This window comes from Urocampus carinirostris, chromosome 2 (genome assembly GCF_059441175.1).
Source record: "Urocampus carinirostris isolate Australia breed hairy pipefish chromosome 2, RoL_Ucar_1.0, whole genome shotgun sequence".
In the NCBI taxonomy this organism is placed as follows: domain Eukaryota; kingdom Metazoa; phylum Chordata; class Actinopteri; order Syngnathiformes; family Syngnathidae; genus Urocampus; species Urocampus carinirostris.
Window position 1 is genome coordinate 53,835,120 of NC_142350.1, and position 26,766 is coordinate 53,861,885.

The window sequence follows — 26,766 nt, forward strand, 5'->3', positions numbered from 1 at the left end:
TCTGCATGTTGAGTGGGTTGGACGAGACCAAATTGGGAGCCAAGTTTTGTAGTGGATGTGGTTAGCCACTAAGTGATGCTATTGCTTCCCCGGAGCCGTTATTTAAAAATGTGGAGTTCCTCGTCGTAAGGATGTATTGCAACACAGCACAACGCTCTCATTTATTGCGACAAATTTATATTTACGCTGTGAAAATGTACAAGATCAAATGTCTATTAGGATGGAACGGAAAAGAGTGTAAGTATTTGTTTAAATCAACTAGTTACATTTTATGAATGTAGAGCTTTACAATAAAGGGAAAGAGTATTATTTTGTGCCTCCTACAAGTAAAAATAATAAAATCCTTCAAAAAAAGAAAACAATGCTGATTTAAAAAAATAAGCCAAAATACACGATCTATTATATAAACATCTATTTGTTTAAAAACGCGTGGTTCGATAAATTTGTATTTACTTGATAAAACTGAAAGCTCACCAAGTGGAAGCTGACATGATTGTCCACCATTTTGATGCCATACGTATCCAAAAACCTCAAAAAGGCCGGGCAAAAAAAATGAGAAGGATGATAGTGCAGGGTCTCTCTGAAACAGGGATAATTGTCTTTACAGAGCTATCGAATACAGAAAAATCCATAGTTTACTATGTCCGTTTATAACAAATTACCAAATATGCATTTTCTATAAAAACTCCATGTATTGATAGTACCATGTTTATGGTACTATCAAAAATGTAGTTTTCTTACGAATACACTGATTAATACAAATGTTCAACAGGTTTAATCATACCTTTTTTTACTATACTGTATACTGTAAGATCAGTACCTTATCTTTTGCATTAACTTAAGTGATAACATTTTCAAAGAACCACTTTCAATCAAAAATTGGTGATTTGAAAAACATATACTAATCAGAAAATTGTCTTTATCCATTTTGAAATGATTTCTGTATATGACAGCTCTGTCTTGCTGTCATTGATAACAACGTAGGGAACATTGTTTACAACAGGTTTAGATGTGGTACACCCAGGGCCGTAGCCCCGCAAACACACATGACACGCACTTCGTCAGGGCAGGGGTGGCGAACAAGTTTCACACAAAGAGCCGAAATTTTTAACCGTGAGGGTCAAAGAGCCACACCACACACTGACCGGCATTAGACGTAACCTACGCAGATGATTGGCAGTCAGTTATGTGTCCGAAGCAGCATAAAAACAACAAATCTGCCAAATTAATTTCAAAATATTATTTTTTATTTGTTATTAACTCCGATGGATTCAAGTGTATTTTAAGAGGGGGGAAAAAATAAACATGTAACGAGGCAAAGAGCCACAGTATATAGTAAATATGATAAGGCAAAGAGCCGCATTCTTATTGGCCAAGGGCCGCATGTGGCTCTAGAGCCGCGTGTTCCCCACCTCTGGCGTAGGGCATCAGAAGAAATCAGTGTCATGAAAAAAAGTGTTAATACTGTAATATGCGCTAATATGCTTAAACACTACAAACGCAGCATAAACCAAATTTTGCGGAAAAAGGGGTGAATCTGCTTTGTGTCCCGGCCTATCTCCAGTCTCATGGTGCCCCCCTCCTCTCCCAGTGGTATGTTCTATTAGGCCTCATTCGCAATTTGATGAACACAACAAGAGTCTGGAACGGAGAAAGGAAAAAACAAGAAGAAACGAGATGAAGCTCATGCGTTGCTTGCCGGTAGTCAATGTTGAAATAAAAAAGCGAATTATTGTACCGTTCTTCGACACCCATTTGGCGCACTGTTTTAAAGGGCGCACACTCCTTGGTTCGAATCATTTTTTTTGTCGGCTCAATATGGCGCATTGGTCTATTGGAAAATTACTTATTTAATTCTCGTGTTTGTTGACAGTGTTATGTAAATAAACAAATTGCACTCAGAAATTCAATTTTTTTTTGTCTTGGGGAGGTGGGAACCATAGAGCATTAGTGCTTAGGGCACCCAAATGGCTAGCAACGGCTCTGGGTACACCAGGATAAACGTCTCATCTCATTAGCCATACCGCTTATCCTCATTAGGGTCGCGGGGGGCTGGAGCCCATCCCAGCCATCTCCGGGCAGTGGGCAGGGGACACCCTCAACTGGTTGCCAGCCAATCGCAGGGCACACAGGGACAGACAACTCACTCGCTCATTCACACCTAGGGACAATTTGGACCGGCCAATTCACCTGAAATGCATGTCTTTGGAATGTGGGAGGAAACCGGAGTGCCCGGAGGAAACCCACGCAAGCACGGGGAGAACATACAAACTCCGCACAGTAAGTCTGGAGCTGGATTTGAACCCACGACAGGTTCCCGAGACATGAACTGTGCCGCACAAGCGCTAACCACTGCGCCGCCGTGCTGCCCCAGGATAAACGTGATAAAAGATAAAAATAACACTGCAACGGTAAATGGGCAAAAATAGTGCAACATTAGCAGCGGCATTGGCTCAGGAGGGAGAGCGCTCGTCTTGGGATCAAGAGACTGCAGGCTCCTCTGTCCAAGTGTCCTTGGGCAAGGCACTGAATCTCAAATGCCCCAGATAGCAGGTAGTTGCTTTACATGGCTGATGCTGCTATTGGTTAGCTAGTGTGTAAAAGGGAAAAGTGTGAAGCACATTGTAAAGCGCTTTGGGAGGTCTTCATTGACTTCAAAAGCGTTATATAAATGCAGACCATTTACATTTACCGCAGCAACACATTTCCCCAAAAAATATGAAAACATGGAAATGCATAGGCAAGATATACTGTTTATACATTATATATGTATATATATATATATATATATATAATCGTTTTTTTCACTGTCTTGTGTCCTTGTTCAGGGTGGTGATGGCCCTGACAAAGAAACTGTCTCTGAGCCTGTTAGTCCTTGTAAGGGAGTTCAATAATAACAACTTTGTCCATTATCCAACCCATTTATCCGATATAATGTTTTTAGGCACCGATTTGAAATGTATTTTTTCTTAATGAATGCATAAAACATGCTGCACAATGTGACGTCCTCTTGAATGACATGACGGAAAGCAGACTGCTGGGTTTGGTGGAGTCTGCCAAAGAACACGCGTAAGTTCAAATGCTACTACAATTATAAAGTTCAATGTATACATGATCAGCACCACACATTGTATTTTTGTAACAGAATATTTATTTATACCCATCGGAGGATGGCCATTACTGCTGAAGACGTGTGTCTTGAGGACGTGGTGCCAATTGACCTTGACTTTGCTGTTGTTAAGAGTAAGCATACCGTCTAGCTTTTACTTTTTTTTTACTTAGTACTCATGCAGTTATATAAAGAAAGTATTTTATCTCAGTGGTTTCCAATTCCAAATTCTCAGTTCAACATTGTTTTTTGTTTCCAGTTTCCTCCCCAGAGGAGCTTGTTATTGTGGGTGAGTTGTGTTTTTTCTGTGCCTTTTAATAGTTTTTTAAACTATTGTTATAAAAAATAGAAACATTCCCGTCTGTTCTCTTTAAGGAGCTGATACTCGAGTGCTACTGAGTTACAAAGAGGAAAGTCTGGAGGTTCGACTTCCCTTTGGGTCTCACTCGAGACTCTTCCTGGGTGAGGTCATCAGGACTTGGAGTGGTAAGTTGGTTTGCAATGGAATTTTTTTTGTTTGTTTACTCTTGGTTTTATTCGACCACAGAAAGGCCTTAAATGCATTGATGGAAATTATTTGTAGTCTGATTAACGCAAGTTTGAAGTAGTTTTCGTTAGCGAACAGTTTGTCGTCTTGCGGTAGTCATTGTTGGCACAAAACCTCCAGGTTTCTGCTAAAAAGGCAAATATATATATATATATATATATATATATATATATATATATATATATATATATATATATATATATATATATATATATATATATATATATATATATATATATATATAGAGAGAGAGAGAGAGATATAGATAGAAAGATAGAAAAAGAAAAAATACAATAATTAAACGAACAGCGATTAACGTCAAAATTGCATTTTGCTATGAATGGGCTAATGCAGTGACTCAATTGGCTGGCTGAATTAATAAACTGATATTAGTGATTTTTAAATCAGATTCGCTGTACCACTCCATGGAAGTCTTGAAAGAAAGGGATTTCTCTCTCTTTGGTAAATTTTAACAAGCGCCAAAAGAACAATAGATATAATTTTAATTATGTTTTCCTTTTCTTATATTTAAAAATCTCCATTTACATATAAATATAGAATTTAGCCTGAATTTCTGGCTATAGTGTTGGCACACATTTACATGAGATTAAAGGTATCTCTTTAATCCTGGGAGTTTTTCCTCATCAACGGGATTTTAAATGTCATGATTCTGATTCTTATTGTATCATAGGGGTTATTTTGTAATGATATTGTATTGTGAGGTTTGGATAGCATCCCTAGTAGCTGCCCAGGCTAATATCGAGTTGTTCATAGAGCTAATGATAACTTAGTATCGCTATTGACTTTATATCGATTGCACTTTTGGTTAATCACGTGGAATCATGATGAGAGATGTACAACTACGACACGTGTGCACGTTGTGATAGGCGTGGCTTTCTCAGGGGAGGAAACATTTAGGCTTCATTTAAATAGGTCAAATTTAGTATCTGTTTCTGTTATTACTGGATACAATTTTAGTTTCTAAGACATGATCACATGGTTTAGGTCAGGGGTCACCAACCTCTTTAAGTTGACTGCTACTGTTTGTTATGTGTTTAGCGCTAAGGGCTACCTGTTTGATATGCATTTCTAAAATATAAATGTAAATGTTCTGTATTTATATAGCGCCTTTCAAGACCTCCTAAAGCGCTTTACAATGTGCTTCACACTTTCCCTTTTGAACACACTAACTAACAGATACCATCGTGAGCCATGCAAGGCAACTAATTGCTCATCGGGGGCATAAGGGATTCAGTGTCTTGCCCAAGGACACTTCGACATATAATTTGGAGGAGCCGGGAATCAAACCTGTTTTCATAGACAGTATTGCTAAACTAAAATGTATCATGTTATTATTGTTTTACTATTGTGTTTTTTTCCTAGAAAAGCACAATGACCCATGACCGATGCTTTAATTCAGGGGTTGGAACTCAAATGTGGAAAAGTTTGGAGCTGCAAAAGATTAAAAGCTTTATATTAGTCTTATAAGGAAGCCAACACATACTATATATCTATATTCAGTGGAAAACATTAAAGAATGTATCATGTTTGTGCTCCTAAAGAAACAATATCATTTTCCATTATCAAACAGTTTTTAAAAAGTGTCAAAAGAGCCCCTAGGGAGTGCCTAATAGCCATATGCTGCTGACACCCCACTTTAACTAAAACGTTTCGACACTAAACATGGAATACATTTTTTGTCGTTTTAAATAGGAAACCAGTTGCTCCAGGTCACCTCGTTGGTGTTCACGTGACAAACAATAACAACAAAAATATTCCTCATTCCTTGAAGCATACCTGCCTTTTTCGTGACTCACTGACGCGAGCTGTGACGTGGGCAGAATTTGACACAAGCGGAAGGTGGAGTTACAGTCACTTCGTTCCTGGTCGAGTCACCTTAGCTTTTTTTTATTTTTCTTTTGACTTCAAGATTGGGCTGATGGGATTCATCCGGCAGTTCTCAGGAACATGTCGTTCTTTGTCAAATTTTTCCAAGATGCTTCTCGGGAATTCGGATCATGACATTTTGCATTTTATTTAGTGCCACCGAGTGAGAATTAATCACGGTTCCATAAAAATGGAGGGTTTACACAACGTTGTACCTGTCGTTTCGAAAAGTAAGCGCGTGGGAAAAGGACTAGGTGAGCTGTTTCACACCCGCTTTTGACAATTTGATTTCAACCTTGGGTTGTTTTTTTTTGCTTTTCTTCACGCTTTAGATGCTTGCAAGTTTCCGACGCAAGAAGCCAAATTCGAGTGGATCAGCAAATATCGGACAGGCTCCAAAGGACAGGGACTTGTCAAACAAGCCTTGGCACCCCTCGGCACAACACTGAATAAACTCAACCAGCAGAGGAAAACAGGTTGGTGGACCAAAAGTAACTTAGGGGCATGCTGCATAGTAAAAAAATCTTCTGAGGTCGGGCGGAGATGAAATAGGGGCCCGTGGGCTGTATGCGACTCGCCATTTAACACAAATAGCCTAAAGTAGAAAATGTACCCTACAGACTTTAAACCTAATTTGAATTGACACTGTCTTCGCAGTATTTATTCATAAAACATTTACATTACAATTTAAAAAACAGGTGTTATAATTATGTCAGCTTTCTTTAAAGCAGCAGTGTGTATTATTTGCCCACTAGATGTCGCTGTATTGTGAAGTGCAACTGAAAACGTGTGCTAAAAACCACAAGAAAGAATAAAAACTACAGCGATGCAAAGTGACCTAAAAGCAAAATTTTCATTCTTTGTTTCTTTTTGCCCAAGACTTGAGTTTCAGGGGTTTGGGGATACCTTTTGGTGCAAGATATAAGACAATAATGCATCTAGGTGAGGCTCATTATATGTAAAATAAATACACATTCTATCTATCTACCGACCCGACCGACCGACCGACGGCTATGTCACTCGGGTCAGAGTGACACACAACACCCTTGTATGTTCAACAGCAGGACCCGACAACTTTCACTGGTTTACCCCTGCCGCATCATACAGGTGCCCTGCCCATCCCTTAGAATGCGTCCGAACATCCCACTATCCTTTTACAACACCTCTCCACTCGTTCCTATCACCAACAAGAGCTCTAGCTTCCACTAGATTTAGACCCCTTTCCTGCAGTGCACTCATAACACCATCCAACCACGTCACTCGTGGCTTTCGTCTCTGTCTCCTTCCATTTACTTCTGCTCTGTAGATCCTCTTCAACATTCACTCCTCATCGATCTTCTCCATGTGTCCAAACCAACCAAGTACTCTCTTATCCACACGCTTGCTCAGTTCCACAACTACTCCAGTTCTGTCTCTCACAATTTCATTTCTCAATCTATCCAATTTTGTCACTCCTAACATACTCCTCAAACACTTCATCTCCAAAACATTTAATTTCCTTCTCAAATCTGCGTTCAGGCTCCAAGTCTCCATTCAACCTACAAGTATTTAAAAAGATTCACCTTTATATAGGGTTTGTACGGCTGCTTGAAATTCTTGAAAATGCTTGAATTTTAATTTTGTGTTTTCAAGGTTTGAAAATCACTTGAATTTTGGGTAAATTGCTCATAAAAATGAAATTGTTGCCATGTTTCTCAGCAGTTTGATTCGATAGACCCAACATTAAGTGAAGTCAATTAAAACGTGTCTGCTTAAAAATGAAAGACAAAAAAAGAAGGGTTTTTTTTCCGAGTGTGTCTATGAAATGCACATACTTGCACACACGTTTTAAATTATCCGACTGAGGCTGCAAAGATGACAAAAGTCAGGAGATGACAAAAGTTCTGAATTCTGTACAGTTCCTTTAAACTTGATAATTTATTTTCTTTGGCGTGCACCCACCTCATATACCTTGTTAGTGTTGGTGGAATCAATAAGAAAAATGATAACGATAATAATAAGAATCTCAAATTCTTATTTACAATATAATAATGTATTATTTATTCTTTGAATGGTACTGGAGAAAGTGGAAACTGTCAGTCCTTAAAACTGCTTGAATTTGGCCATGGAAAAATTGTACAACCCCTGGTTGTATGTTTTTTTCCCAAATATTTTTATGACTTAAGTGAATTAGGTTTTTTGCTACTCGGAGGGGCTAAATAATACGCACCATCCCTATAAAGTGTTAGTTTAGAGAAGTGGTCCTGAAATGGGGGTACACTATGGGGCTCTATGGGGCACTTTGGAAAGTGCGCAGGACTATAAATATTAATCATATTAAAATAGTATATAAAGCACTTATGTCATTAAGTGGTGTGAAAAAGAATGTTTATTCAAAAACTTGTTCATTTATAAATATCAGTTCATAGTTACCCTTTTAAACATATATTTACTGATCCTTGTGGAGATAATGTTATTGTGATTATTGCATTCCTGTAATTAAAAAGTTAAATATCATACATGAAAAAAAACATTTTGGCAAACATGTGGGCTAATTATTAATGTTAATTCTCTCATTTACTAAATTTTTCAAATGTTGTTTTCAAGTTAAAAAAGAAAAAAGGTAAATAATATTCAATAGTTTAGTAAAATTACATGAGTTGACAAAAAAAATCTATAAATATATATACCAGTAAATCAAAGTAACCATTTTGTTGGTCTATTGTCATGTTCATTATAAGTATTACGACAAATGGCTTATTCCAATTTATTTTTAAAACTTTGTTTTCCAATAAAACAACATAATATTTGAAAAGTTAGCAAAGTTATTAAAAATAGCTAATAATAAATACATAAATATGCTTGTATACCAGGGGTGTCAAACTAATTTTAACTCGGGGACCACAGGATAGAACAACTTTCTCTTGGGGACCAAATACGACAGTTTGTAAGGGCATGAAGCGGTGGAGGTCGACAGGTATGGGAGAGAGAGCAAAAAAAACAGGATTTGGTGATACTGTATTTGAAAGAGAGAGGGAAAAAATATATGTAACATGACTTAAGAGCATAGTGTCATTATTATTATTGATGTTGGTGTTCTTTTTGAATATTATTTTTCGTGTTTGAGCTACATGTAGAAGCCATGTTAGCTCCTCCCCTCCCATGGCAACATTAGCATGGGCTGGCCCCGCTCGCTCGTTCCAACGGCTCGGCTTAACTTCCTCCACATAATGCGTGGAAACAGAGCCAGCACAAGTCAATGGTCATGAAAACCTCCGGTATGCTGCCTAAATTTTATTTTTTCCCCCACCGCCTTTCCATAATCGTGTTTTCTTAAGGCTACTTGATAGTTAGCCCCGGCTAGTTAGCCGCTTAAGCTCGAGGAAGGGGGTGGGGGCTTTGAGTGCTTGTTGAGGAATAGAAGATTTACGTAGATTTTTTTTTCTAGAATTTTTAACCCCTCCACTTTTAATGTTTTTAAATGAAAATATTGTATTCTGGCAACTTGTTGTTTGTTGTGGCGGTACATGTTATAATAGTGTCATTCATTAGGAAACAAGTTGCGTTCTCACCCCTTTTGGTGGTTTTTTTTATGTAAATCTTCTATACTTAACTTTTCTTTGAACTAAAGAGCTCAAGTGGGCAAAACCTAATGCTACTTAACACTAATGAAAGGGAAAATGCACTCTTCTGCGGATTTGTGGCCTTTGCAGGGCGATTGTGCAATAATGAACTTTGTGCATTCTCATTTGTAAAGGTGAGTGATGTGAATGATGATAAAGAGTTTGATAAAGACTCAAATCTGAGAAAATGCAGCTCCAGACCCACTGAAAGTCAAGAGCAACTTTTGCACAAAATGTGCAAAATGTGTTCTCTGACAGGCGTGGTACATGCAATGGCCTTTTCAAATGCAAGTTTTGTGAAGAAAATGCTAGGCAATTGGGTGCTTTTAAGCAAGCAAGCGTGCCAACAGAAGTCAACTGACACTCGTGTGTTGAATAGCAACACAAAGATGCTGAGTTGACAGAGGGGGGAGGAAAAGAATGGAAACTACCTGACTGAAATGTTTGGGTTGTAAGTGCCTTTTTATTATGAAAGATCGATCATTTCGTATTTATCAGAAGAAAAAATCAGTAAAAGAACATAATTACAAATTTAACACATTTGTTTATCTGCATTTCTTTCAGCTGATGTAGGTCATTCTGATTTGCTCGACTAAGAAATCACATTGGTTTTGCTCAGTCACGTCAAGTTTTGTAGCTATAACGTCCTTGTTCACATATAAACATGTGAGCAGCATTTTCGAATAAGCCTTTATGTTTGAACTATGGTGACACAACATGCAATTGAAGATTATCGCTGTCCACCATCGAGTTTACAGTAATTGATTTTTCCATTGGTTAATCCATATAAATTGTTGAACAAACATTTTTTTTTTCTTTTAAACCTAAGGATGTTGTAGAATGATTTATAATCAGACAAACAACTTTGCAGTCTAGCCTGACTGAATGAAGAGAAATTGATGCTCTTTACTTAGCCGGCAGAAATACCCCAAAACAATGTTTAGAAATGTAGGCGACATTCAAAAAGTAAACAATGGTGTTATGTATTTACTATAAAAGTTTTATGCTTAAATGTGAGATGTGAGAACTATTTAGGGTCACCACGTTGAGTTTTCTGTGACCTTAAAATCTTTTGCAGTGTTTAGCGTAGTCTTTGTTCCTCCATATTTTAGAAAGAAAGTATTGTGCTTGGTAAAACTTTCTGCTTTTGGGAGTTTTTGTTCTGTTTTGATAGTTTGGATCTTTTTATAACATGCTTATTTTTTAAAGGATGCTGGCACCCTTTGTGTTATCGCAGAGCTTTTGAAAATACAGAAAACAACAAATAGGGAGCTTATTGAGTTAAAGCAATAGAGTTGCCTTTTAGTTGCAGCACATTTGCATAAAACCTTTGTAGTTGAGTAATTAAAACACCAACCGCAAAATGGGGACATACTACCCTTTGTATATAACGTGTAGATCTCGAAATAGTGGAACAACACATTTAATGTAGTTTTTTTTAACATCTAATCCCAATTAAACGTAGCCGTTTGTGAAGACGTATTTTTCGATCCTATTGTTCTTCAATGAAGATTTGATCTTTTATTTCCTATGATTTCGAGTGCAGTGCTCCGACCAAAGCATGACACTCCCCTTTTTGCCTTTCTATTTCCATTCTTACTGTCATACATGCAGCCCGAAATACGTTACGGTCACGCTTTTTCACAAGAACGACTGTATTTTACTAGTGCTAAAAAGCTTTGAGTTTGAGTAAATTTCATGCCTCAAAGCAGCTCACCCTTTAAAGACCCAGCTGTGTTTGGACAGGGGAGGTGCAGTTCGCCATGAACACATTAAGATGCGTAAGCCATCTCATTCGGCACACCTGCATCAAGATACCCACACGTATCACTGCATCAATTCTCAATTACAATTAAATTGTTTTTTTCTACCGTTTTTCTGTAAATAAAGCATGACGAAAGGCTGCAGGGTATTTTGTATTTCTTTTCAAAACCACACTGGCTTATCGTTTTTTTCTCCACTTTTTCTATAACAGAGAAATTGTCAGACAAGAAAAAGCGAAGTTTGGAACGTTTGAAAGCCTCCAACAGTGCGACGACAAGCTCCCACACAGAGAGGTAAAGCATTTATAGCTGTACTTAATACTCTTACATAACCAGCTTTTGGAGCCATCTAAAGGGGGTCGGTCTAGTTAAAAAAGCATTGAAGTTCTTGAAAAGCTTTCTTTTATTCAGGAAGAAAAGTAAGGGTAGCACTGACAATGGAAACCTCGCCGCAGGGTAAAGAAAATCACAAAACCATTGTGTATTATTTTTTATCCAGAAACGTTTTTCTGGGCCCACCATATCAAAACAACCTTGTGTGAAATAACTTTTTTTTTTTTTTTTTGCTGACTGAATCGGTTACAGAATGCATACAAACTACACATTACACTTTTTTCAGCTGTTGAAACAATTTATTGCTAAATAAAGAGGTGGTAACATTTTGCATCATTTCCTGTTGGATAGATTGTTTAAAAAGTAAGGCTTGTGAAGCACAACCGATCTTCAGCTCTGGTCAATTTGAAAAGTAACTTGGCCACAGTATTTCACCACTAATCAGTCTTGGCTGATCCTCAAGGGTGGGTTGAGTTACAGCGTATTCCTAGATGGATGCTGGCAATGTCACATTTCCTCTCCTCCTCCCTGGGTTTGCGCACAGAAGTAGACTTTGAATTTGTGCTCTGAATATGTTGTACATTAGAAGAGCTGCAAAGAGGTTGAAAATTGCAGGTATAATACTAGAAAACAGTCACATTTAAAAGCAAGTCTTATTAAAAGTTTTTTTCTAAGAAAACAAGACGGCTTAAGAATTATATAACAACGTCTTCCATTCTGGGTCTGTGCCAACCTTTGTTAATTTTACTGTCTTTCACCGCATGCGGCAGTCAGGGCGTCTCCAACCAGTACATCCCCAGCCAAGACGATCGGGATGACCTGGTTCGCTCCTCCAGCCACACGCCGTCCAACAAATCTCAGATTCTAGCCATGCCGCAGTTCGGTCTGCGCGATAACCTCATCAAGTGCGAGCTGCTGAAGAATGAAGACCTGTACATTTACCGAGAGCATTTCAGGTAGGTCACAGACTGTGTTTATTTGTTTCAATTTGTATTTCTTTGCTGTTTCATGTAGACCCTAGGAATTCACTTTTTAGCAAAAGGAACATTGCTCTATGAAGTGTATTACAATTGTGGGTGTTTTTACTTTATTTTTTAAACCGTCCGAAAGAGTTGGCAGTGACGACACTATATCCCCGACTATAAGTCGCAGTTTGTTTCATAGTTTGGTCGGGGGTGCGATTTATAATCCTGTGAGATTTTCATATGAAATTATGAGCACTAAACAGCAAGAGAGCGTTCTAGACCTGTGTTGCTAATTTCAAAATTGCCAGTGTTGTCCCCCCTAGCATACGTCACATGGGCAAACAGCACTAAAATTACTTTGTATCTCGTTTTTGGGGAAATGTAATCAAACAATAAAGCACAGAGAATTTGCACCTTGTATAGAAATACATTTTGAGCAAGATGAAAATATTTAATTTGGTAAAATGACACCGCATTTTCTTACCGATCGATGGACACGTAAGGAAAACGAGTAGCTTTAATTTCGATTACCCTGGGATTCAAAACTATGATCTTCTGAATATCACATTTATTTAAAACTGTTTGGTGCTTTAACGTAAAGTTTATTATGCTGAAATGAACTATCAAATTATTTCGTGACACAGTTCCTGCATGCACACTCTCGTCACTATAGATATAAATTAGTACATACGACACAGCCATTCAAGCGTGTTCCTACTGCAAGTCTTATATATGTGTGTTAAAATTTTTATATATATATATATATATATATATATATATATATATACACCATATTTTCCGCACTATAAGGCGCAACGGGTTATAGGGCGCACCCCCAAAAAATAGTTTTTGGTCCTATATCTTCCATAGATAAGGCGCACCGGATTATAAGGCGCTACAATGGGAACTTCGACAAAACAGTCAGATGATTCAGTCAAACTGATTACCCCCTTAACATTCCCAAAGCTTGCAAAGAAGCAAATACGTGTCGTAGACACGTGCGGATGCGGTGTCCGTACGATGTCTTTCAAATGCATCGTTTCAAATATCATTCGGAAGGTTAAAGTCTTGGGATTCAAGAAATGCCAACCATTCCTTAGTTTCTATTTTCTTTTTTGCTCGCAACTTTACTGTGCATATGACAATAAACACTTGGAATTGAGTTTATTTCCCTCAACTCGTCAAAGCAACATCAAGATCGTTCTAAAACAAGATACCGGGAAAATATAAAGCCGCATAGCTCACCTAAGTTCTCACGTTTAATAATGATACGCAACCATGGTCTTCTTACAACTGTAAGTGTAGTAAATCCAGGAGAGTAAAATATTTACAAATACAGACTAATGAAACATGTTTCTTTATGGCGTAGTTTAGCCAGCTTGCTATTCAGTCAGCTTTTTCGGCCAATTGCAGGGTTTGTTTCGGCCCTCTAGCCTATCCGAGGCTGCGAATAACTTTAGTCAATAGCGATCGATTCAACTGATGATTGACACATTGGTTAGCCAATGAAACGCCGGTATATAAATCCCAGCATACACCGCGGACTACTCCACGTTCGGGGGGAAAATCGAGTCGGCGGCTGTTGCGTAAGTTGCGAGACCTTGCGATTTAATATTGAGCCATATTTAGGGCGCACTGTATTATAAGGCGCATGGTCAGCTTTTGAAAAAAATTAGGACTTTTAGGTGCGTCTTATAGTGCGGAAAATACGGTGTGTATGTTTTTTTGAAAGAAAAAGGATCAATCATCTTGCTGATTTTTTTTGGTCAATGTCATGATCAGGTCATGATCGCCCCATTAATCGAAAGCGGACAAACAAATTCAAATTATAGGTCGGATGCCCTACGTTTTTTTCTCAAAACATTTTAAGCATCTTGTCTCGTTTCCTCCAGCTTTTTCCTGGGCACATACAATGTGAATGGGCAGACGCCCAAAGAAAGTCTCCATCCATGGCTGAGCTGCACTGGCGAGCCTCCTGACATGTACTGTGTGGGGTAGGTATCAATTGCAGTATCCCACAGATGTGTTCTCACTGGGCTACCAGGTGACCAGCACCCATTTATTTTGTATATAATTTAGTCTTGAAATATTACAAAAGTTTGGATGCAGCATTTTAGCAACCTCTGACAAAATTTTGCTTTTTGGGGCTAGTTTCCAGGAGCTGGACCTCAGCAAAGAAGCTTTCTTCTTCAACGACACTCCCAAAGAGATGGAGTGGACAAAGGCTGTGTCCGACGCTTTGCATCCTGACGCCAAGTATGCCTTAGTAAGAAAGTCACATTTTTTATTTCTCAAACAACGTTTCGAGTACTAATAATGTGCAGTATGTGAGAAAATAAATGCACAGTCTTCTTTCCTAATTAATCTCCTTCCCTGTTTCTGCAACTGTTGATTTTAGATTACTAGTTTCCTCTTCCTCTTTGTGTTTACTATTGTTACCGCAGTGAAAAAATGTTGTCGTCCTCGGTCACAATCTGACAATGCTCTAGTTTATTGCGCGCAGGTACAAAGTTGTATCCATGAACAAGTGTTTCTCTAACTTTTTATGCCAATTCCACAAGTTCAATACCACCAGAGAAAGTCTACAGAAAAGAGGTCAGCTGAGAGCTCCTTTTTTTGGTTGTTAGCGCAAATGGATACCAATTTCACATGCATCTCTATGGAACAACTTGTCATGTTATTACTGTGTTTTTACTATATTACTGTTGTGTTATTTCCAGGTTGTAATTATTAGGAAAAGGGTTTAAATAGGCTCAACTACCAAACACCAGATATATTGGTTAATTTTAAAAATAATTTTGGAAGAATCGATTGTGTATCTAAGGATACCAATCCTGTCAATGATTTCTCCTAGCAGTTAAAATAAAATAAAATTTCCTAGAAAATCCCAATGACCCAACAGGTGGGCTATATTTAGAACTGGTCCACGGGTTACCCAGGGGTTGGTAGGGGACTTTTTGGTGCTTGAGGGCAACACTTTGTAATCTGTAACACTTTATTTTCAATCCCAGGTGAAGTTGGTGAGGCTAGTAGGCATCATGCTGCTCTTCTATGTGAAGAACGAGCACGCTCAGTTCATTTCAGATGTGGAGGTGGAGTCAGTGGGAACAGGCATCATGGGCAGAATGGTGAGGTCAAATTCCAGCAAACCAATTGCTTTCCCGTTTGTATTCTGATGCTGACTTCTTTGGATGCCGCCTTGACAGGGGAACAAAGGTGCGGTGGGAATCCGATTCCGCTTTCACAACTCTGACATCTGCGTGGTCAACTGTCACTTGGCGGCACACGTAGAGGAGTACGAGAGGCGCAATCAAGATTACAAAGATATCTGCAGCCGCCTCCAGTTTCGCCAGACGGACCCTACGCAGCCTCGGTTGTCCATCATGAAACACGAGTACGAGTCAACACCTTCGGTCCCCTGAATTATATTTTAAATGTCTTTCTGGGTGATATTCCATCCCATTCTCCGTTTTTTCTGCTTGAGCAGCGTGGTCCTATGGATCGGGGACCTCAACTACAGGATTAGTGACCTTGATGTAAACAATGTGAAAGACCTCATCAGTAAAAAGGATTTCAAGATGCTACACACATATGATCAGGTAACTGGGCAACCTCATTTTATTTTTAGCTGGGGTTTTCGACACTCACCACTTGTGTTTGTCTGCAGCTTAAGAGGCAGATTGACGAGGAAGCGGTGTTTGTTGGCTTTGTGGAGGGGGAGATTGATTTCCAGCCCACCTACAAATATGATACCGGGTCTGACAAGTGGGATACAAGGTATCAGAAAATGAACTGCATCATGCACGCTAGGCCAAGGAGATGTATTCATGGGTCGTACGGGTGCTTGAAATCCTTGAAAATGCTTGAATTTTAATCTTGCATTTTCAAGGACTGAAAAGTGCTTAGATTTTATGTGAAGTGTTTGTAAATGCTTAAAATTGTTGCCATGTTTGACACAGACACAACTCTCTGGTGGCTTTGCTTTGCCACTGAATTTCTTCTTCCCTCATGATTAATGGCAGCTGGCATTAGTTTGTATGGCATTGTCTTATGAAGCGCCATTTCCCCCAATTGATCGTGCCGAGGACAGGTGTTTGCTACACTTAATAGGGCACTGTTAGTGCAAGGATTACGTATCAATTATTGACATTAATTAAAAGATGTAAGCTACAGATTACTGTCATTTTTACCCAACATCCACATAAGTAGGAAAAATGTCTCACAAACAAATGTATTCGTGATTCCCCCAAGATCTAAAAATCACATAAGATGAAAAATTGCATTTGCTGATTGCAGATGTATTTCAGGGCTCTGCAAAATACATGGTTTCTAATAATGTTACTGAAAATTGTAAAAATTGCTTTGAAAGTCCTTAAAATGCTGGAAAAAAAGTGGACAAAACCCTGTGTATAGAGTTTTTAGAGTTTGTTTTTCAGGATCATTTTTGACAAGCCATTACTCTCTGCAAATGTCTTTTAAATTCGACTCAACACTGAAGTTTATTTTAAACAATTCTGCTAAATTGAAATGTATTTAAAAAAAGAATTTAAAGTAGAGGTAAGATTGGGCCAAAAAAATCCGGCCCGACAAATAACTTATTTGTGACAACACGAAAGGAGCAGGGGTGTTTTGGGCCGACTATGCCTGATTTGGGCCTATGATCTTACCTCTAATTGAAAGTATGTGCAAACAGGCTTCACATTCCATGCAAACAAACATCCTGAAAATTAATATTAAAATCTGTTATCTTCAAGTGAAAAATGCCGTGTGCCCGCTTGGTGTGATCGCATTTTGTGGCGAGGGAAGGACATCAGTCAGCAGCATTACCAGAGTCACATGGCACTGAAAACCAGCGACCACAAACCTGTCAGTTCCCTGCTTCTTGTTGCGGTAAAAAAAAAATTTTTGTTTTTTTTGTTTGTTTTTCAAACAGAGAAATACTGAAAAATATAAGATTTAGCTTCTGTGCTAACAAAAATGTAAACGTGCCAAAAATGTTAGTTTGACAACATAATTACTTTGTCCTTTATGAAAATATACCGGAGTGAAACGTTCAACAACTACCGGTAATTACTTTCGATTGTCAATATGTTCTTCTGGCTCCCTCTAGTGGTACCCTAAAATCTCCTAAAATGTTCAAACTGCATCATGAAAGTTTTTAAAGGTGTTTTTAAGAAAAAAACATTTCTTGAGTAAAGTTTAGAGTTGTTTCAGAGTTTTATTTACATTTAAAAATTAATATTTACAACATTCTGCTGCTTATTATAATTAATAATCTCACAATCGCAGTGTTCATTTTACCTCTGAAAAGTGATGGGTCCCGGAGACTCGCATGCTCAAAGATCTATGGGTCCCAACAGAGATCTATGGGTCCCAAAAATGTTGTGTTATCGAGGTTGAAATTGTAAACCGGCGACAAATATATAATATAAATCTATGTATTCATTCAGTTTTAATCATCACAATTTATTGGTATTACCAATCAGTTATCACTTCAAGATTTTTCTGTTCACAACAATATTTTACATTATACAAAGTAGTATTGCTGAAATAATTATATTAATCTATATTCTTTTGTTTATTTTCTTTCATCGAATCGTTGGCTTCAACACACTAGTTTTCCTTGCCTCCGCGATCTTCCGAAGAATTTCTCCGCCGTTTTTTCCTGCCAGAATTATTGCCGTTGTTATCACTTTCTTCATTATGTTTCGACTTATTATTGACACTGAAGAAAATACCAATTTTGTGTTGATTTTCACCTAATACTGTTTTTTCGGAGGCATACTCATACCTGTCAACCTCCACGGCTCCATGCACTTACAAACTGTCATGTTTTCCCTTACAAAATACAAAAAAATCTTACACCATATTTTTTTTCAAACGTGTTTATGTAGTTTAACATGTTATATTGTACATGTGTTTCCTTATATCATATATTGTTAATAAACATTTTGTTGTGAGAGACTGAGTTGCTCGACATGAATGAGGTTTTTTAAAAAAAAAGTTCAAAATGAAGTAGCTTGGACGTTCACTGTAGAAGGAAAAAATACATGCAAATATAATTAAGTAGAATAATACATTTTCTTATTCAAATTATTACTTCATTTTCTGCAATAAATTATTGGTAATATACTGATTAAAGGGATAACCACAAACCTGTCTTTTTTCATTTTCTCCTTTTATACTTCCTTTTTTTCTTAACTTATTTATACAACTTCATAATCCGTAATATAATGCATCAAAGCAAGTGAGCCGTTTGAGAGCCGGCTCTCTTTAATTCGTTGAGCCGAAAAAGCCGGTTTTCTAAGAAGAGGCGGACTTCCACCACAACAATGACGTAATATTGTTTTCCGAGATCAGCGTGCAGATGAAAACTCGAACCGCAAGACCAAAATAACAATGGCGTATCTGCCTGACGAAAAGTTGAGTGCGGTAAATCTTTGTTTAAAAAAAAAAAGTATCGGGTAATAATGACAATTTTGTGTCAAAAAAGTTGCGTCCTGGGGACGCACGTTGATTTGACACAATGTGTCCCCAGCAAAAATGATGCGTCTAGGACGCAGGGACGCGGACAAACGAGAACACTGCAATTGTAATAGTCTATTAAATTATATTCTAAAAGCCTTTTTTGTATGGTTGTAGTTAGTGTAAAAACTTAGTCACTCCTCGCGATGTTATTGAAAATTTTGAACGTTATCAAAGATAAAATTACTGTATCATATCTGTCCATTGGCCGTTTTGTCATTGCTTCTTGATTGTTATAGATCAAGAGAGTCAATGCAGAATCATACAAGAAGACCTTGGAAGAGATTGTTCGCAATTTGGACAAAATGGAGAATGAGTGTATTCCGTCTGTAACCTTGACAGAACGTGAGGTAAACGCCTTTTTGTCTTTAAATACAATACAACTAGCGTCGCAGATAATGATTTTACTTTAAAAAAAAAAAAAAAAAAAGATGACTGCAGCCGTCTTGCTTTTGGTCTCTTAGTTCCACTTTGAGAATGTCAAGTACATGGACCACCAAGCCAGGACGCTGAGCATTGTGAATGACGGCCAGGTTCCGTGTCAGTTCGAGTTCATCCAGAAGCCGAACGAGGCCACGTACTGCAAGCCATGGCTCACGGCCAACCCCAACAAAGGCTTCATCGCCCAGGGTGAGCTGCGCTTAATGCGACTGACCTCTGTCATCTTTACAAATTGCATAATAGAGCTGGCATTAGGGGGAGGAGGTTTATCTAATATGTCAGTTTCTTGCACTCTTAAAAAGTAAAATAAATAAAAATCAAGAAAACAATGGGGTCAAATGTGGACCTATCCCTTACTTGGGTTATTCAAGTAAAGTGACTTTTATTCGCACAGCCCTTAATCACAAACGGTGTTAAAATTTGTACAGGCCACAATTACAACATTTAGGATCTAAAACCTGCATGCGGGCAAGGAAAAACTCAAAAACCTCAGCATGAGGAAAATAAGAAACCTTGAAAAGGGGCCATACAAGAGGCAACTCCTCTTTCAGGATGACCAGGCTGCAATGGATGTTACTTGGGCAACAATTCTTTCGTATTAACCAAAATAGTTCAATGCCCATGAGTGTGACAACGCCAAACCCATCTCAATTATTTTGAGAGAAAAAATGGATTTGAAAAAAAAAAAGCACCCTAAAAATTTCGGGATTTAATTCAAACATAAAAATAAACATGTCAAGTTGTTCATAATTCCTCGCCCTGATTTGGTTTGCTTTGTTAAAAAATAAGATGATATAGATGTGGGTCATATTGTAGAAGACAACCACAATAGCTTTTCTTTTATTAAAACTATTAGTTCCTTTTAAAAACATCCCAACAAATGATTCAGTTTTACAAAATAACAAACTAAAAATGTGTATTCTTTCCTCTAAATTACTCCACTAAGTTATGTCAATTTGTATTGAACAATCCAAAACATTGATAACCCCGGTGGCCGGCGGACGGCATGCTGTTGATAAACAAATACGTGTCTGTACGTTGTCAATACATCATGCCACTTATCATTGGAAAGCTTAAACTCCTGATAATGAATATATGCTTGAAAATATGCTTCAAAATGTACTTATTAGAGGACCAACCCGATCAGTCTGAAACAAGATACCTGAATACCTTTTCGCTTCCTTCTGGATATCTTAAGCCAGTGGTAACCGATTCAAATTATGATTGACACATTGGTGAGCCAATATATTTTCTGAAAAGAATAATATGCAGATGTTTGGAGGGTATTCAAATTAGACCCGAAAATAAACGTACGTAACACCACCGTGGGGCGGCAGTTGCTCAGGAGGTAGAGCGCTCGTCTTGGGATCAAGGGATTCCAGTTCGAATCCCGGCTCGTCCGTGTTACATGTCGAAGTGTCCTTGGGTAAGACGCTGAACCCCTAACACCCCCAATAAGCAGGTTAGCGCCTTACATGGCTGCAAGGCCGCTATTGGGAAATGTGGAGCACATTGTAAAGCGCTTTGGGAAGTCAGTGACTTGAAAAGCGCTATATAAATGCAGATCTTTTCATTTCACGTGTGATAATTTTTTACGCACCATAATTACGCACAAGTGTTCACAATCATTCATTGACTTCTGGAAAGAGAAGTTAAACATTTACAACTCATTCAAAACGTCTAAATGTTGGCCAAAGTAAAATACACATTTGCCAATGTTTTATAGCTGTAAACTGGTCGTCTCCAAATGGCCACTTTTGGAAACGCCTAAACCTACCTTTGAAAAAAAGTGTAAAATGCAATGTTTAGTTTTTTCGGATTGTGATTAAATAAGACAAGGTACAGAGTAAGGCTGCAATCTATTGTCTCAACTGTGTTCCAGCTAAGATGCCCATCATTTGCAGGCATTTGATTGCAATAAAAAAACAAAATTCAGGCGAAAATAAAAACCTTATATTCCTGTGCCTTCCAACTCAGATTACTCAATGTTAGTGCCAATTGCATAGGTGTTCAAAAATAGTCAGAAGTCATTCATAAGTTCAACTTCAAATCCAGGCGCTTCTGTGGACATCGACCTAGAGGTTTTTGTGAACCGCACCACTGCGCCTGAGTTGAATTCCGGCAAGCAAGAGATCGAAGACATCCTGGTCCTCCACCTGGAACGTGGCAAGGACTACTTCATCTCAGTGACCGGAAGCTACCTGCCCAGTTGCTACGGAACGCCCATCCGTGTGCTTTGTCACCTCAGGGAGCCCATACAAGACATTCCTCGGGAGAGTCTCCATCAAATGGTAACTGCCTAATTTCTGGGGATGTATAAATGTTTGAGGGGAAGGGTTGAATGGACTAATGATCCCTGCAGATAGAAAGCCTTAAGTTGATTAAATTACTCCTTTTGGCACTGAACCAACAGATGACGTCATCCTTAGTGGATGAAAACACAGAAAGCACAGAAAAGCCTCTTGACATTCCTAAAGAACTCTGGATGATGGTGGATCATTTATTCCGCAACGCAATTAAACAGGTTAGAAAATGTTGATTGTGAAGGATTACGTTTGATAAGCTTTGTTTGCCTTGCTCTGACCCGTCGTTATCTTCACAGGAAGACATTTTTCAACAACCTGGACTCCGGAGCGAATTTGCTGAAATTAGAGACTGCCTCGACACTGGCATGGCTGACTCCCTGTGTATCCTTTTCACCGTTGATCCTAGTGCAGGGGTGGGCAAACTGGGTGATACAGGGAACAAAAATGGCTAATTTAAGTATTTTTTTTTGTATTTGCCTAAAAAGATTATCTAATTGGATACCTGGCAAATACATGAGGAAAGAGGACTACGTAAGCCTATCCAATTTTTCTCACTTGCATTTACCTACATATATTTCATTGTATATTTGTTCAAGGGGCCATTTCAGATTAGAGTTCCTGGTTTTGGAACACTTGCATAAATAAGTGCATTGATTTAAAACAAAAACTTTAATTAAAAGTAATTTAAACAAAGTAATACAATATCTCCCTTTTTAAAGCACTAAAGTTGATCATTTGCATTGAAAAACTCGAAATTCGATAGGGTGTCTGTTTTTCTTGCGTGAGTTTTGATAAATATCTTGATAAATTAATTAACTAATGACAAAAAATAGCAAGTACAGAACGATGTAGCTAGCTATTTGAATGTTGGCCATGAGCGCCCCCCCAAAAAAATATATACATATATAAATTATGGGGGCATATGAAGAGACACTATAAAGGTACCAAAACAAAAGTACTTTTTTTAACATAAGTCCGGCTACTGGTAACCATGGAAATCAGGAACCAAGAAATCCAGTACTTTTTGTTCTATCATATGGTGGGAAAACTCCTACCCAAAAACTGGCCTGGAGAGGAATGGGTGCCCCCGGGCTGTTCTTGTCCAAGATGCACCACAGGTGGTTAAGGGATCCATGAACTGTGATGGCATTATATCTTGACCATTTTTATTTGGTGTGCTGGCTTAAAACGCCTAATGGGCTACATGTGGCCTCCGGGCAGTAATTATAACCACCCGTGTTCTAGTACAATAGAGTTGGAATTTGTTACAAGGTTTGTACAGCTGCTTGAAAATGCTTGAATTTAAATGTTGTGTTTACAAGGTCAAAAACATGCTTGAATTTTGGAGGAAGTGCTCAAAAATGCTTGAAATTGTAGCCATTACCATGCTTTTTGGCAGTCTGCCTCTATAAACCACGCAATTAAATAAAATTAAAAAGAATGAAAAGTCTGTGAAAATGTCAGACACGCCTGCTCTGGTGGCTTGTTATTGTGGCGTTGTCATGTGAAGAGTCCCCGCCCCTACTGGTCGCACCCAAAAGTTCAGCTTTATTTAGAAAACCAGCTTCTTTGGCTCAGCTCACTGAGAAGACCCGCCTCTTTCATCTCCCCAACAGCTCCTCGGATTATTTTATTTTTTTATGATGTATTAGCAATAAAAAGAAAATGTATCCACCAAATTATATAATAATTTGTCATTTCGTATGTTTTGCAGGGATCCTTGAAAAATGAAATAGAAAATTAAATATTCAAAGGTCTACAAAAAACAGTTGGTAATTGTCGCCTGTTGCACACTGAAAAGTCGAACAACACCACCAAATCCCTGAAAATGCTTAACAATGAATTTAAATTAAAAATATGAACTCTTCAGTGCTATAAATCAGTGACAAAATGCAAAAAAAAATTCAATATTTGCGATTCTATTTTAAGTAATTTACACATGGATCCTCTGAAAAACACGCAAAAAAATATAAATTAGAATAACAAAGTATCAGCCGTTTCTAAGATTGAAAATGTAAAAGATTCGGAGCAATCAATGTCATTAAAATGAGTCCAAGTTTGGCTCATTTCTCAGTTTTTTTTGTCTTCTGTATTGAACTCCATTATTACTCAGCATCTATAGATGTAGCACAAGCATTGTTGAGGCAGAATTCATGTCGGTTTACAGTATAGCAGCTCATTTTCAGAAAGATTAGAGATTGGAACAGCTCATACTACCACAAAGTGTATGCTAGAAGTAAAACACGAACTTTATTTTAGTCATCAAAGTAAAAAAAAGGTTTTGTGATCTGCGCTCGATTTCTTCCTTTGAAGGTACTAGTATTTTTTTTTTTTTAAATAGCCTTAAATGGGTTTTGAATTTGGCTGTGGAAAATATGTACAAACCCTGTTGTTAAATCTGGTGTAAAATGTCCTACCAATATGGATATCCATACGTTGTGGTGCTAAACATGGTATATCCTGTGTGTTTGGCAATGTTGTTTACGGGATTTTTTTGTTTATTTGCCATTAAACACCCTTGACTTTGTAACAATGCAAAGCTGGCAGTAACCACTCTGTAGCCGAGGCCTTGCTCCTCTTCCTGGATGCTCTGCCAGAGCCGGTTGTTCCCTACGCATTTTACCAGCAGTGCCTTGAATCCTGCGCCGATTCCCTCCAGTGTGAGAAGGTATTATCAGTCATTTAGTTATACTGTACATTTTGGATGTACTGAATATATTTTTTTGCCTTTTTCACTTTTTTGAAGGTCATTTCCACGTTACCTCAGTGCCACAGAAATGTCTTTAACTATCTGGCTGCCTTCTTGCGGGAGCTGTTGAAGAATTCGGCAAGCAATCGATTAGACGTTACCATCGTAGGTAAGTTGAACGTGATCGATACAAAAACACACATTATTGATAGAAAGATAAAGTAACGCTTTAAAAAAATTGTATCAAATGGCAGTCACGATGATAAAAGTTGTATTATTATGTTCAGCTTTAAAAAGAAAATAATCTCCTGCACGTTCCAATTACTTCAACGTGTTGGAAATTAAAGTTGCAAATAAATCTTTTTACTACAGAAAAAATATTGTGGGATCCTTTAACATTAAATTACAGTTATTATTAAATTACACTAGGAAATAATATGTTCCAGAGTGCTAAAGTTACAGAAATTTTAAACAAATATAATTACTCATTTGCAATAGAATAGAATTTATTGTCATTTTTACTTGTGAAATGCACAATAAAAAAAAGTAGCATCCCGTTTGTGCAAGAAAAAATAAAAGATAAAACACCACAGTTTAAAATAATAAGTGTAACAGTAGAAAAATAAGTACTATTAAATAAAAGATGATCACAAAATGTGACCAAGTAACATTTTAGAATGACTAAATTAAAGACATTACAGCAGAGGTGGGCGATATGGGGGGGGGTTCCCCTTTTTATAAAAAAAAAAAAAAAAAAAAAAAAAAAGAAATCATTAACTCAATTTAATCGCAATTCCCCCAAAATTGCTTTCTGACTAATTTCCTTTCACACAAAAAATTGAAAGAACAAATGGGTAATATATTGAATTAGTGCATTTTTGTAATCATAATTTGCATGATTTAATACAAGCAGCTGCATACCTGTCTACTTATACATTTTCACTGTATTCTTTTTTAAATAATTTTAAATTGTCTTCGCTGTAAAACACTTTTGTCCAGGATTGTTATTCGTTAACTTGTTTTTTTGTCATACCGTCTTGCCCTTTTCAACTGTTATCTGGATTGTCCCAGTCACTTTTAGCAGACAAGATTGTCATCATAGAGTGCTAATATTGTTCCCATATTCTACATAGTCTGTCTTTCTGTGAGTGAATGGGTGCTGTGTTGTTTGTAAGATTTATTATTGCTTAATAAGAAGAATGGCAATCTTTTAAATAAGGTGAGAATTTGGCTGAGATTGTCAGATATGCTCCACACTGCTAGCATTAGTAGATAAGGTCTATGACACTAGCATTAGCTGCTCAATCAGTTAATGATTACTTATTAAGTAATGCCAGCAGCTAAAGATGAGCAAAATTTGTGCTATTTGCTAAACCAGCTAGAAAATATGCTCTATATCCAGGCCACTGTTGCTACAGAATAGAAAACACGATTTTAGTGATCTTTCGATTTTTTAAGAATGTGTTAACAATGCCCAACTGAGTTCGAAGAGCCTTTATATCTATTTTTTTCGTCCGCGCCTATCTGCTTTTATCTTACTTTTACCCTCGATGTTCTGGGCACAGAGCGCATTACTCTAGTGGAAAGGAAGCAGGGGGGAGTGATTTGACGCGTGTGGTCAGGGTTTTCTTTTTAGATAGATAGATAGATACTTTGTTCATCCCCGAAGGGAAATTCACATTTCCAGCAGCATCCCTGAGCTGAGAACAATCGAGAACAATCGAAAATAACACTGGAGCTGCTGGAGTGGCTGCCATTCGTGACGGCGCCGGGAAGAAAAGATTCAATTTGAATCATGTACAAACAAACAAACAAACAAAATATTCATGTTTCAATAAGTGGAGTGTTATTCAAATTTTTGTTTTACACACAGTCCAAATACCAAAACAAACCCCCTAAATAACATGAAAATGGAAATGTTTCTTTAAATTTCACATACTGCAACAAAAGGATCTTAACAGAGGCTGCAATGATGATTTCAGCCAGAAGATGGTGTCAGCAAGTACAATATTTTGAAGTTCCAAACACCTCCTTTAAAGATCTAATATTGTCATATGACCCGCCTCTTATCTTCAGTCTTTTCTGTGCAGTGTTGGCATCATTGCTAAGCAATTTCTGTAAATATGAATTATCTGGTTGATCGTAATCATTATTGTAATCTTTGCAGCCACAATCTTTGCCTCGTTGCTCTTGCGGTCGCCGACAAAGCAAGACTTTGCAGAGAAAAGGAAAGCGCGGGAGTTCTTTCAGCACTTCTTGGGCCAGAGCTCGTCATAGACTGAGCACCACGTTTATATAGAAAACACTAATTTCGAAAAACTGTTGTCTTATGTTTGAAAAGACTTGATATTTTGCATATGTTCTTGGAGTTTTCACACACATGTTAATGGTCCAGTATATTGTAAAGCTAAAACGATATTAAGATGCCATAGTTTTGTTTTTTGTGCTCGTTGGATTCAATTGTTTATTGTTGAGCCTTTTTTATGGTTATTTAAAAATATATTGTCATGTTCAGATATGCAGCTTAGTTGTTTTATATTAAAAAAATAATTGAAAAATGAGTTTTGATGTTTTATTCTTGACAGATTCAAGTCACATT

At 37.7% G+C, this 26,766-nt stretch overlaps 1 protein-coding gene across 5 annotated transcripts; it reads left to right on the forward strand.

The window, feature by feature from the left end:
• inpp5b (inositol polyphosphate-5-phosphatase B) lies at positions 1–26,728 on the forward strand. Of its 5 annotated transcripts, XM_088327082.1 has the most exons (24): positions 1–237; positions 2,829–2,877; positions 2,945–3,069; positions 3,146–3,243; positions 3,369–3,398; positions 3,485–3,595; positions 5,876–6,019; positions 11,121–11,202; positions 12,012–12,197; positions 14,099–14,200; positions 14,358–14,472; positions 15,218–15,334; positions 15,413–15,600; positions 15,694–15,805; positions 15,874–15,983; positions 16,961–17,096; positions 18,971–19,081; positions 19,196–19,361; positions 21,228–21,463; positions 21,586–21,696; positions 21,775–21,859; positions 24,019–24,146; positions 24,225–24,336; positions 26,335–26,728. In XM_088327082.1, the coding sequence occupies exons 3-24, from the start codon at positions 3,020–3,022 to the stop codon at positions 26,442–26,444; spliced, it is 2,640 nt and encodes an 879-aa protein (XP_088183208.1). In that variant the 5' UTR covers positions 1–237; positions 2,829–2,877; positions 2,945–3,019; the 3' UTR covers positions 26,445–26,728. The 5 variants fall into 5 exon arrangements, with proteins under 5 accessions (XP_088183208.1, XP_088183209.1, XP_088183210.1 ...); XM_088327083.1 differs by lacking the exons at positions 1–237; positions 2,829–2,877; positions 2,945–3,069; ... (1 more) ...; positions 3,369–3,398; positions 3,485–3,595 and adding an exon at positions 5,559–5,797; XM_088327084.1 differs by lacking the exons at positions 1–237; positions 2,829–2,877; positions 2,945–3,069; ... (1 more) ...; positions 3,369–3,398; positions 3,485–3,595 and adding an exon at positions 5,559–5,773.
• Positions 26,729–26,766: the final 38 nt, after the last annotated feature.